Raw genomic sequence first — 14,176 nt, 5'->3', positions numbered from 1 at the left:
TGTATATTTTATGGAATAGAAATAGGGACTTAATTTGTCCATTGTGGCTACATAATGAGCACATAGTGAACACTTAGTATCAATCAATGATTAGCATTTTAATTTTTCACAATTAGATATGTCTTAAGACTTCTTCAGGCACAAAACTTTTCAAAGTTTAGATAGTTACAACTACATATGCATCATGAAATATAATCACTTAATACATTTTAAATATCTAATTGTACACAACTTGAAGACTGCAAAGATGTTGAAAGAAAACAGAGCTAACGTTTCAGGTCTGATAACCCTTCTTCAAAATTTCAGTTCTGTTTTCTCTCCACAGGGGTGCCAAACCTGCTGGGTTTTTCCAACAACTTCTATTTTGTTTGCATCTGCAGTTCTTTGTTTTATTTTCTTGCAAAGATGTTTCTAAATTGATGTTTGATGTCCTACATTTGTTAAGCAGCCTTCTAACTGTCTCAAACAGAACTGCTCGACAATAGTCAAAGGCTTGTCTGAAAAGTGAATCAGCCCTTTTGTCTCTTGGGTTTGGCTCTATTGGTCTGCCATTTCCAAAAGTTGGAATCTTCAAATAGTCCAAGCAGTAGTTGAAAATTTTTGCCAATATTCCAACGACGGTGTTGTCATTACTTTTTGACATGTTATCACTCCTCCTTAGTTTAAATATTCTATGCCACTATTTCTACAACTTTACAGATTCCATATACTTACTTTACTGCTTTTCAAACAATTTTTCCTACTCTTTAGTGGTTTTAAATGTGAAGCATCAATGATACCCACACCTTTGATGTCTTAATATTAAATAGATCTTCCCAGTCTACATACATAATCACAGTAGAAGATGTTAAAATAGATTTCCAACCCATCCCTTTACCACTGGACAGGAGCTCTGGCACACATTCTGCTCTGAACGTTAAAAGTCCCATGTTGAGGAAGAGCATAGTACAAAAAGAAATGGGATTAAACTGAAACATGTCTGCTTTACCTATTGAGGAGGAAGTTTGAAACTAGATGTAGTGGGATCCAAATATCCTTGAGAATGGGGGGTAAGATGAGGAGGATTAAATAAACTGTCCAGAGTCTGCAATTGGACCCACTGGTCTCCTGGTCAGGAGGAACTCAGAAGTAACACAGTCATACTTCTCGAAGAACCCCTAAACACAGTACCTAACAGCTGGTAGTTGTTGCACAAGTTTAACAAGGTTTTATTTAGTTATTTAATGAAAAGACTATATGATAATTATCTAGATTTGTTACCTTTGTGAGAATCTCTATTAATCAAGCTTATGAATTCAACAATTTATGCAGTTGAATTCAGTTGTAATCTCACGGTGTATGTCCAAATGAATGATGGGATCACCCAGCTCTTAAACATTTGGCCTTCATGAAGAGCATGTCTTTAATGGAATGACACCCAACACCAACCCTTTGCATTTTTTCCCATATGCAGATAATAGGTTTGCTATATTTGAACCTGCAAGTGAATGTAAGAATTTCCTTTCACATCTTCATGTGCTCCTTTCTTTGATATGCTAGATAAGAAATCAGCAAAGAGAACATCTCTACTACTGTCTACCATCAGCCAAACTTCATCACTCAATATATAAACTGGGGTACCGATAGTTCCACACATTACAAGATTGGTCTTACCAACAATCTTGCAAATAGGGTCATCACTGTTCTCTCTAAGCTGAGTGCTGTTTCAATGTTTTGTGCATGGCAACCAGCACCAGCATGCCAATCGCAGCATTGATTTCCATTGCCATGGACAGGGCTCAGAGGCCCAGAACATCCAGGATGAAATTGGATGGAATCCTAACTAGGAGGTGCGTATTTGTAAGATGCAACTTAGTAAGTGAATATAGAAGTGTGCAATGATTGTTTTGCAGTTCTATCCTGCATCAAGTATCTTTCTGGAGAATAACAATTAATACCAATTTGCATTCAGCAAATTCAGCAAATCTTCTCAAAAATGAAACGAGAGGGATAATTTGCATTTCTTCAAAGATGCTTGTATGTTGCAAGTTAATATTGGACATTTAGGCACTGAAACTGATTTTTCAAACTGACAATTCATTTGAATGGGAGGTCAATCATATGCATTTCAAGCAGTTGAATTCCCTACTAAACAGTGTAAAGTTAGAAACTTGTTCCTGAACAAAATGCCATTTGCCTCAAGTAATTTCCCTTATGAGAAGACAAATGTCCCAAATAGGATTGTAGCTTTGGGGACAAGAATGTATGTACTGAGGAACCTGTCACCATAATTTCTAAACTAAACATGAACTAAAGTAGTCTGAATAATTCAATTGTCAGATTGATCATCTGTATTTACTTGTTGATAAAATTTGATAACCTACCAGTTATTAATCTCTTATTTTTAGCATCAAAGATCATTATGTTGATATGCCGATCTCCTTTACGTTCACCTGTCGTGAAGACCTGCAACACAGCAAGTGTCTGAACATCCCAGACCCTGAACATCTTTGAGGAGGAGAAAAGGAAGTGGACATTAGTTACATTTCCAATTTAGTTTGGTTTGGGGCTGTAATCTTACACAAATAAAGTGCAAGAATAAAATCCAATCTAAATACTATTATTAGAGCACTGTGGTTCATTGCAAACCCACTAGGGTGGACGCAGTACCGTATTACTAGTAGTGAATAATTTTAAAAATATATAAAATCGGGATCATGCTGAACTTCAAGTCTTTAAGTATTAAAAGGTGCATGATTCTTGAAGCCAACAGCTTCTATATCTAGTAATAAGTACAGCAGAGCAGTGATGCATGAAAATATTTAATCAACAATTGGTTATGTTTAGTACAGAAAAAAAATAAATACAGGAGGTGTTTGCATTTCTAAATCAACTTAGTGAAACAACCTGGGACTCCCTTGGTATCACTATAACTTTGTTAACTATGGGTCTACCTGCAATTTTCTCACCAATCTGCATGTTTGTTGATGCATGCAGCTCTCCAAGGTAAGACAGGCCACACCATGCTTCTTATATTGTAGCTACACTCAGCTCCCAACTCCAAGCTTACCATAAACCTTGCCTTTTACTCATTCATGCACTGCTCAACTAATTGTAGACCCCTGCCCAGAATCCAAGGATGCAACTTGGATGCAGTTATCAATAGAGACTGGACGTCCAGAGCCATTAGTGTCCAAGTTATCACTGACCCAAATAACACATTAAATTGTTGTTTAATTATAGCATAGATTCCAGATTAGACATGCTTGTACCTTTAAGACATTCACATGACATCACACAATGTTACGTTCAAGTATAAAAGGTGCCTGAAGTATCTTTAGTCATGCTCTTTATGCAATGGAGGCAGTACAGTGTGATCAGTCAGACTACTATATGTCGGTATTGCAAAGTATTATCAGTAAGCACAGAATCCAGACTATTGTACATGCCTTTAATGCTATAGCCATGTAAATAGTTAGTACTGTTAATAAACTTCAAGATATCCAGTTCTTTATGGTATACACTAAACAGACTATCATAGAAAAGCACAATCTGTATCAATAATGCTTGCTATCATCAATGTATGAATCATCCAACAACTTGAGATGAGAGCGATCCTATGAATTGTACATCGCTACATGACAGTGAATGATCTCCAACATTCTAATGTTAGACTTGTGAAAACAGTGGTTTCCAAGCAAATCAGCCATGAGTTTCATGTAATTGCACCCTTTATTAGACTGAAGTCTAAAAGTTAAAACAGCATCTTAAAACAAGGATAAAAAGGGATCAAAACATAAATGTACACATTACAGAAAATCAAAACAGAAACTCATACGCAACAGGTAATGAATAACTTGCATGCGTATAGCGCCTTTCTTGACATTCCAAAGCACTACACAATTTGATCTATAGTTACTGTTGTAATGCATGGAAGCATGACAAGTACACAGCAAGATCCCATAAACAATGATTTGGATGACTGGCTTATCTATTATGATGCTGCGAGCTGAGTAATAGATAGTGGCCTGAGAGTGGAGGCACTAACTCCATTCATTCCATCTGAGAGATTAGCTGAGACCCCAGTTTAACATCTCATTCAAAAAAATATATTTCACACGTTATGGCACTTCTCCAGTGCTTTACGAGAATGTGGTTCTCGGGTCCTGGATATTCATGCTACAGTTTCCATTCTATTTTCTAACTCAAATATGAATACACACTTAGCAACAGCTATTCAAAACAAAATGAGAATAAAATGAAATAGTAACTTACCCCTTCAGTTGACAGGCTAATGATATGTTGATCTGCTTCATTGATTACTACATCAGTAATGATGCAGGTATGGCCGTATATCAATGCTTTTGGCTTGGAGAACATACTAGGATTCCAAAGGCGGAGAATTTTATCTTCTCCTAGACATGAAATGTGAGAAGTTCAAATTTCTGAATTGTAGATACTTGAATTTAAAATCTGCTTGAGCTGGGACACAGAGGAAAATTCCAATGTGGTCTGCTTATTTGATGGCACCTCTCCAGCAGGACATGCAACTTGCGCATTGGTAAGATATACAAGAGGACACCTGGTGCTAAGCTGCCAATTCCACAGCTGTGCTTTTGAGTTCAAGAGCCTCTTTGTACACAAGTTAATGTAAAAATAAATAAATCAGTATGTTGATGGATTCTCTTGTATTTTTGCATTGCAGTTATTGCTTCACTGAGGGGCCACTTTTGGCTTTCATAAAACTGAATTCGTCTAAACCTCTGCTGGCTGTAGCCTAATTTGCACCAAGTTATGATTATTCTTCAGCCTTGCACTCACTGACCTTCATCAGTTTCTGGTCCAGATTCACCACAATTCAAAAATTTGTTATTAAGATAGTAGTATTGGAAAAGTTAGCTTGACATATCATTGACTGAATATGTATCCAAGTGAACATTGCTGAAAAAGACAAACTTTGTCAAAGCTTTTTGTTTTGCATTTATCAGGGCAATGTGAACAAATACCAGGGTAAAGGAAAAACAAAATTGATACTGTATGAAGGGAGAGTACTGACAAGGTATTGCCCTGAAAAGTGAATGCCTTCTACCTATCACACAACTGAGTAATGTTGTACATGAATTTCAGCGTCAGCATGATTCTAAGTAACACAACAACTCAAAGACTGCAGTAAAAAGCATATTTCTTCAGCTGTTTGAAGCAGGTAAGGTACTGATCAGACCCAACAGGCCTGAGGCTGCAAAACAACAAAGGCAGTGTCACACAATATAAATATTGTTATTCTGGAACTTCCAGCGAATTATCCTTATGAGTGCATGATGAAATTCTGCAACAAAATGCATATTCTCTCAAAAATACTTACGTTCTGTACTGCCAACTAACCACATTACATTTTATTGGACAGAATGCTTTGGGAGCATCGGAGACTAGCTGGAGCTGGGCAAAATGTTGCAGGTGTAAAGAATGTGAGCTTCTCAACTGCAATCACTGATTTTACATTACTTTTTGAGACATTACATGATTGTGAATGTAATAAGCATATTAGATTTGCCTTGGTTGTGACAGACAGGAAAATATGCATGCAGAGTCCTCAGGTCCTGCTGTACGGAGTGGTGCAGATGCAGGACTTCCTCTGCTGAAACCAGCAGTGGAGGCATGTGTCACCAGATTGTGCCAACGAGGTGCAAGGTTGCCACCTGGGTCTGAGCAGTTTCAGCCATCTGGAAGAATGCACAGCACTGTAGGAAGTAGATCAGGTCAGTACATAGGTACCTATGTCCCTTAGAAGGCACCTTGTAAACTTTTCACTATACTCATGTGAGTATCTGTGACAATAAAGCTAATTCAGTTCAATTTCCACTCTGCCATAAGTGACATCATCTTCTCTCTAATATCTCACACTCGCTATTTCTCTGTGACTGTGCCATATCTAACAAGGCTCATGCTCAGCCACTCCCAAATCACATGCCACATCTTCTCTCACCTACCCCAACACCACTAATCCTGTGTGCTATCCACGCTGCCTATTCACTCGATACCTCTCCACATACACCAGGAGTAATACCAGTGCTGCACAGTTTCATCTCCCATAATGCCTGACTTTTTCCTCATTCCAGGAGGAAAACAACCCCCAACAGGGCACACAGAGTCAAGACAGATGGTTGGCTGCCTGATATTCAGCTGATCCCCTCTTACATAGAGTGGACAGATTGACTGCACTGAGCAGGCCCTGGACTGGTATCAGAGGCTGCCCTTGACTTACCATGTCAGAAACCCTTGAGCAATGGCCACTGTCCTTGACTGAATGGAGGACTGCTGACAATCATGACAAGCTTCACAGCTTTGTGTTAAGTGTCAAGGCAAGGCAGCAACAATATGAGCTTTGTATCTTTGGCTGAGGGGCCAAAGTGCACAAAGGAAATGCAAGGCAATACAAGGCAGGATGCAGAGAGCATCTGGGAAGGATTCAGAGTGAGTGAGCATTAAGAAATTGAGCAGAGTCCAGTCCCCGAGCAGAGTGTGTGTCTCTGAGCACACAGAACTCTTGCTGTAGCATTACAATGATAGCTGCCAGTGCAGCCTCAGATGAAGCATGGACTTGCAAATGTATCCTAAAGTTAATCAGAGATGTGCCATGAGGGTTCTAAGAAGGTGGCACATACCAAGTGCCCATGTCCATGGATATCAGTGCACGTGGCTGGTTCTATAGAGTCTCGCCTGAGATATGGAGTTTGTTTGGAGCAAGTGGCGAGTTGAATCTGCTTTAAGTCTCTCAGGTGCCCTCATTGAGTTTTTCCCCAGTGTTGAGCTAATTTAAAGGGTTTAGTAAGGTGTGAGGCTGAATATTAATCCCTGTTGATTGACAATTCAGTATTTGCCAGACTGCTTTTGAAAACCACAAAATATGCTGCTCCTGATGTCAACATGAGCCTTGCCACACTTGTTACTCAGACCCATAAAAGATATTTTCATTTTCCAAATGTGAAATAACAGCTTTGCATTTTGAGAATTGCAGCTTGTTATTTCAATTTCCATTTGCAGTTTGTTCTTCTTTTCATCTTTATTTATGCAAAACTGTGTCACTTCTGCACCTTAATATGTGCAGAGACAAGGTGAAAATAAAATGTGGGCTTAAAATGCCAAACAGCAACAAGGTCAGGACACTGTACTTTCTAAGCTTGGAATCACCTAATAAATGCAAGATTGAAATTTTTGTTAAGCAAATAATCCAAGCCATAACTGAACATTGATCAAGTTGACAAAATGTGCATAATTCTTTAGATCACATTTTTAAGAGTGCACCAATATGTTCAAGAAAACTTAATTTTGAACTTACCTCCTGTAACAATGGTATTTGCTTTCACACAATAATCAAATGCATTAACACCCCTTGGGATTGAAGCTGTTCTAATTGGCCTGCAGTCAGAGATAAAGAATATTGTCAACAGAGAGTAGCACTGCCATGCAATTTACAAAGCCATAACAAATGCAAGGGTTTTGCTTTGTGGTTGAGTATATTTATGCTATAATAAAGGTCATGTCGGGTCATATTTAATACTCCTTTTGCCCCTTAACAGAGTTAGTGACAGGGGTGCATTTAATTAATTGAGAAGAGGGACCTCTCCTCTATTCCAATTAAGACCACAGTGGGATTTCCTGCTCAATGCTAATTGATGTCCTTAAATAGGTAATTAGTGCTCACCTTAAGGTGCCAAAGCAGGGAGGATCCAGAATATAGGAAGTACAAAAAGTAAAACCCATCAGGCTTACATCTGGCGATCCCTTGTTCGAAGGCATTAAGCTCCTGATCGAAGGACCCGGCATAAGAAAAGATCAGCCCCTACCTCACTTACCTCACAAACTCTCCCTTCTTTCTGCCACCATTCATCTTCATCAGTGGGTCCATCAGAGATTTCGGACAGATGTAGCATTGGAAGGAGCCACCATCTCCCTGTGGTGTACTGCTGGACAGCCTTTGGATTAGCAACCACCTCTTGGCAGACTGGATAAACTCCTTCAAGGTCTTAGATCCCTGTGAAGACCTGTTACTACTCAGCTGTGTGACTGTCTAATAGGCACTCAATTCAGAATGTTTTTCCAAAACAAAAGGCATTGCCAGGTGGTTATCAGCTCTCCAGTTAGTGAGTGAGACCTTGTCACCCATTCTCATTCAGATCTGCTCACTTCTTATATCTTCAAGCTCACAGGATAGATGCAACCCTGCTCCCAGATCCATATAATTCCCCGCTTTAGTACTTGGTTCTGATTTGGCAATCTGTTGACAACATTCTTCAGGTATACAGTCCACAAAAGCCACATTTGTAAAAGTTCCATCATTTGTTTTAAGCCCTACAACTTTCAGAGGTCTCAGTAATTGTTCATTTCAGACCTCAGCTACGTAGGCCCCAAGTTCTGGAATTCCCTTCCATAATCTCACTTAGTAGACATAGGATTTAAGAAAATAAGTCAGCCATTTGGCCCATCGAATCTGCTCTGCCATTCAATAAGAATCATAGTTGATCTGATGATCCTCAACTACACGTAACTCCTGATTCCTTTACTGATTAAAAACCTATCACAACCTTAAATATACTTAACAACAGCTCAGTAGCACTCTGTGGTGTAGATGCACTATCCTCTGGGAAAATAAATATCTTCTCATCATTGCCTTCTTACTCCAAGATTATGCCCTCTACAATGGTAAACAATCTCTCAGCATCTACTCATCAAGCCCCGAAGAATTTTATACGTCTAAATAATATTGTCTTTCATTCTTCTAAATACCAATGCATTCAGGCCCAATTTATTAACCTCCCCGATAGGAAAATCCCTCAGAATCAACCTAGTGAACCTTCATTGGACTTCCTCCAGTGCCAGTACATTTTTCCTTCAACAAAAGGACCAAACTGTTCACAGTTTTCTCGGTGTGGTTTAACTAGTGCCTTGTGTGGCTTGAGCAAAATTTCCCTTTTTATATATTCCATCCTCTTTGAAATAAAGACAAACCTTCCATTTGCTGTTCTGTTTATGTGCGGAACTTGTGTACTACTGTTTATGATTTATGCATGAGACCCCCAGATCCTTTTGTAGTATAGCTTTCTGCAGCATTTCTCCATTTAAATTATATTCAGCTCCTTTATTATTCCTCTCAAAGTGTAGAACCTCACATTTTCCAAAATCCTATTCCATCTTCTAAGTTTTTGTTCACTAACTTATCTTGATTATATCACTCCATGACCCTTTGTGTCACCCTTAACACTTGCCTTCCCATCTATTTTTTGGCATCTGCAAACTTGGTAATAATATGTTCACTGCCTTCATCCGAATCATTAATATTTACTGTAAAGCACTGATCTGTGTGGCACTCCATTACTTACAGAATAACATCCCGAAAACACCACCTCTTATCCTAACATTCTGTCTTCACTTAGATAACCAAGCTAGATTTACAACCCATGACCACTGCCACCAAGAAGGACAAGGGGAGTAGGTATAGGTCATTCTGCTATAATGTGCGTTTCGTTAATGTGAATTCACTGTAATCCGATTGACAAATTGGGGATACTGTTTCGATAGTACAAACTTTTGGAGCATTTTATTGGTTATAATGCAATTCCGGCTCCATTAGTTTAAATGGTGATGCTATTACACAGTTTCTTGTAACACAGAGTTGCATGGGAATGGAACTACACGTTATAGCAGAACCAACTGTATGTGGGAACACTGCCAATTGCAAGTTCCGCTCAAAGCTATCCACCATCCTAACTTGGAAATATATTGCTGCTGTTTCAGTATCATTGGATCAAAAACATGGAACTCCCCCAAATGGCATTGTAGATCGACCTACAGCACATGGACTCAAGCAACTGCAGAAGTCAACTCAGCACCACTATCTCAAGGTCATCTATAAATGGTCAATGAAAGCTGTCCATGCCAGCAATGCCTAAATCCCAAGAGAGAATAAAAATAATTGCTGGGAATTAGCTAAGCATGCCTTACAATGTCAGGAAAGTACCATTCATTTTTCTGAGAGCAGTGAGGTGAATAGCAAGAAGGACGAGTTAGACTGGGAGGGTCACTAAGGAGCAGAATTTTGAGATTGTTTCAATGTATGGGAGGAGTTGTCATGAAGGGTGAACTGCTTCAGGAATTCCAAAGGGCACAAAAATTGTATACAATGAGGTATATCCCAAAGATAGGACCGAGGAAACAAAGAGTAATCACACATATGTCTTAGGACAACAGTTGCGGCCAAAGTCACAAATTAGGAAATTAGGGTAGGCTGAGGGAGAAGTAGTGAGCAATATTTGGCATTAAGGATTGAGGGGAATGTGATATGATAACCAGGGAAGCCATAGACTGCTTGTACTTTTCATAACAGAATGGAGTGCCATTGTACATTTTCATAAGTTACCTTGTTGGTTCAAATATAAACATGGACAATGCCTGTAATAATGGTTTTCCTTATTACGGCTAACACAGTTGCCAGGGGCCTCAGTTGAAACCGATGTTGCAATTGGTAGTAGGTTTGTTTTTTTTTGTACACCCACCTGTGTTAGCAGCCTTTTCAGAGAGTAATATCTGGGAGAGTTTAATTTGACCATTCTTAAGCCCATCAATAAAAATATTATGCAAATATTAAGAGAATAGGCTAAAACAGTTTTAAGTGGGATACCAAACCCTTTTAAAGCAAGTCTTTGAATAGTTATGGGGACTTTCCAGCACTTTTACTGTCTGCTTTAACTGGATTTGTGGAGTCTTTCATAGCTCATATATACATACAAAATATATTTTTAAAAATCAGACTTTTTTTAGCTGCAGCTGTACTTTACTATTTTCACTGGCTGCAGGGTGATTAGGAGAGACATGAATATTGCAGGAACTACTATTGAATCTCAAACAACATCAAGAGGAGTTGCTGCAGGAACAAAGACATGCATTGGTCCAAAAATGCCAACACAAAGGAGGTCTTATAGCATGTCTACTTGTCAAGGTTACCATGTCCCTAAATTTCAATACCACAGGCTTCAGCTGCAGCTGGGGACACAAGCAACATCAATTAGTTTGCTCTCTGTGGTGTCAACATCTGGGATACCTTCTTCAGAAGCTGCAGAACAAGACAGAATCATTGAAGCTACATGACCCTGAAGCCCAAATTGTCCAGTTTTGAAAGCTTTTCAAGACACAATGGAATTGAGGAAGTAACTATGCATGAAGAATTGAAAAATCCCACCAAAAATCAATGAATGAATACAAATCAATATCTACAACATGAGGAAGAAAATGGTTCACACAGATTAAAATTTAATGCAGTAACTACAATACATAAAAAGGTTAGTTTTAAATTTACAACTGATCGATCAATGATCTGATCTTAGGATGTGCTAATCTCACCATCTACTAAATCAGGAGATGGGTAATAAGTCAGAAACTCTGTACATAAACAATATTACTGCACAAAAGGTCTTCTACAAAAATACTTTTAAAACAAAATACTTATAATTATTAGGCCATTGTGTGTCAGTTCTGAGAATTTTTGCCTTATCTAGGAAAAGAATTCAAGCTATTACAATACAATTTGAGAATTTAAAAAGTACTTGCATTCATGCGGTACCTTTTATGATCTCAGTACATCCAAATACACAGATTTTTCAAATGTTTCAAGCGACTTGAAAAAGGGCATTGTCATTATGCAAGACAAAAACAATAAATTCAAATTTCTGATATCCAAAATATGGGCAGATGTTTATTCCTTTACTTCCAGCAAATTTTCTTCTGATCCATGGATTGATCCATATTTGAGGAAAGACATTCTGGTTATTGAGGGAGTGCAGTGTAGGTTCACGAGATCAATTCCCAGAATGGCGGGACTATCTTACGCTGAAAGCTTGGAGCGACTGGGCTTGTATACGCTTGAGTTTAGAAGGCTGAGAGGGGATCTGATTGAGACGTATAAGATTATTAAAGGATTGGACACTCTGGAGGCAGGAAGCATGTTTCTGCTAATGGGTGAGTCCCAAACCAGAGGATACAGGACACAGTTTAAAAATAAGGAGTAGGCCACTTAGAACAGAGTTGAGCAGAAACTTCTTCACCCAGAGAGTGGTGGGTGTGTGGAATGCTCTGCCCCAGAAGGCTGTGGAGGCCAAGTCTCTGGATACTTTCAAGAAAGAGTTGGATAGAGCTCTTAAGGATAGTGGAATCAAGGGTTATGGGGATAAGGCAGGAACAGGATACTGATTGAGGATGATCAGCCATGATCATAATAAATGGTGGTGCTGGCTCGAAGGGCAGAATGGCCTACTCCTGCACCTATTGTCTATTGTCTATATTGTCTATTGACATTCCAAAAAAAAAAGTGAAAGACATTAAGTTGCATAACCTTGCCGAAAGTGAGGAGTGCAGATGCTGGAGATTAGAGTGGAGTATGTGGTGCTGAAAAGCACAGCAGGTCAGGCAGTATCCGAGGAGCAGGAAAATCGACCTTTCGGGCGAAAGCCCTTTGAAGGGCTTTTGCCCCAAATGTCTATTTTCCTGCTTCTCGGATGCTGCCTGACGTGCTGTGCTTTTCCAGCACCACACTCTCGACTTGCATAAATTTGCACCCATTGAGTTTTTCTTTTATGCAAGATCCCACCTGAATAGATGCTAATATTTCTTTGAACAGCAGCATTATCCTGATTAAATTCGCATTAGCTTTGGCAATTGAGGCCCGATATGCAATCTGAGCAGTGGCATCCGTTTTGTAAACAGAATTTGCCAAAAACATTGATCATGTAAGGCCCTTCAATGGAATTTCAGCATCATTTTCAAGTCTTCAAGTGCTATCCCAAAGAAATAAAAACAACTGGCATGCATCAGGCTATCAGAAAGTGGTGTGGGCTGCTGCAGAAAAATCATACTTCCAGTGCTAGGGTCTGACTGCTTTAGCCAGACCACGGGACACATTAATTCAAAAAGAGAATAATGGCCAAAGAGGGTGTTGAATTAGTGCCTCTTATCCTGACATATTCAGATGTATTTCTGAAAAATCTTGACATATTACAAAATGGGATCACAAAACAGGCTTAACTCTGATAAGAAAGTCACATCTATGGCCATAGTTTGGCAGCTGTCAACACATTTCAATAGAAAGTACAGTTACATAATTCCACAAAGGATTAAATTTACAGCTTTGTGCATAAATGCTTGTAACTCACTGACAGTCTCCAAGCTTGCGTATGTCATCCAGGACCAGTGAATGCACGCTGTCTGGAGAACAGCACGCGAAACAGTTCAAATGTGCAAAGTACTTCACTCTCAATACCCAGCCATTGTGCAGTTTCCGACGTAGAATGGGGCTGGAAAAGAAAAAATATATAACTGAAGGACACTATGCAATTTAGAAAAGTTGTGTTCTTTAAATTTATGATGATGACACTTTTGTTTATCTTAGCAATCAGACAGTTACTTTAAGCATGTGGCTTAATCAGAAGATTTAAGTTCTACCTCAGAAGCTCCTGTGTAAAACAGTCCAGTCCAGCTGCAGTTGATTCGCAGGTGTCATGTCTTGGATAATATATTAAACCAAAGTTGCACCTGCCCTCCCAGGTGGATATAAAGCATGTAATTGTCTTAAAGAAGACCCTGGAGTGGCATCATGACCCAGTGGATAGCGCCAGGGACCTGGGTTCAATTCCAGCATCAGGTGACTGTCTGTGTCAAGTCTGCACATTCTCCCTGTGTCTGCATGGATGTGCTCTGGCCTCCTTCCACAGTCACAAAGGTATGCAGGTTAGGTGAATTGGCCAAGCTAAATTGCCCATTGTATTCAGGGATGTGTAGGTTAGTTGTGTTAGTCATGGGAAATGCAGTCTGGGTGGGTTACTCTTCAGAAGGTCAGCATGGATTTGTTGGGCCAAATGGCCTGTTTCCTCACTGTAACGATTTTATGGTAGCTTTTCCTGATATCCATGCCAATATTAGTCTTCAAAATATAGCATGAAAGTAGATTTTCTGGTCATTGTGTTATGTGTAAACTGACTATTTCTAATTGAATCATGGGTGCTGGGCTTCACTGGTTGGCCAGCATTTATTGTCCATTCCCAGCTGCCCTTGAGAAAGCAGTGGCGAATTGCCTTCTTGAACCACCACAGTCCATGTGCTTATAAGTTGACCCAAAATTTCTACAAGGGAGGAATTCGAGGGTTTTGAAGGA

The 14,176-nt window shown here is 39.3% G+C and overlaps 1 protein-coding gene across 1 annotated transcript in view; it reads right to left on the bottom strand.

Annotated features, from left to right (window-relative positions):
- LOC140482656 (WD repeat-containing protein 64-like) overlaps positions 1–14,176 on the bottom strand; it is a 133,852-nt gene that overhangs the window by 71,369 nt on the left and 48,307 nt on the right. Inside the window, exons 8-11 of the mRNA XM_072580159.1 lie at positions 13,179–13,319; positions 7,316–7,395; positions 4,255–4,394; positions 2,364–2,487 (exon numbers count right to left, since the gene is read on the bottom strand). Of these exons, the coding sequence (XP_072436260.1) occupies positions 2,364–2,487; positions 4,255–4,394; positions 7,316–7,395; positions 13,179–13,319 (485 nt within the window). The remainder of the gene's footprint in view (positions 1–2,363; positions 2,488–4,254; positions 4,395–7,315; positions 7,396–13,178; positions 13,320–14,176) is intronic.

Source organism: Chiloscyllium punctatum, chromosome 11 (assembly GCF_047496795.1).
Source record: "Chiloscyllium punctatum isolate Juve2018m chromosome 11, sChiPun1.3, whole genome shotgun sequence".
Lineage (NCBI taxonomy): Eukaryota > Metazoa > Chordata > Chondrichthyes > Orectolobiformes > Hemiscylliidae > Chiloscyllium > Chiloscyllium punctatum.
Note: the sequence above shows the minus strand (reverse complement) of the source record. Positions and strands in the feature narration are given on the sequence as shown.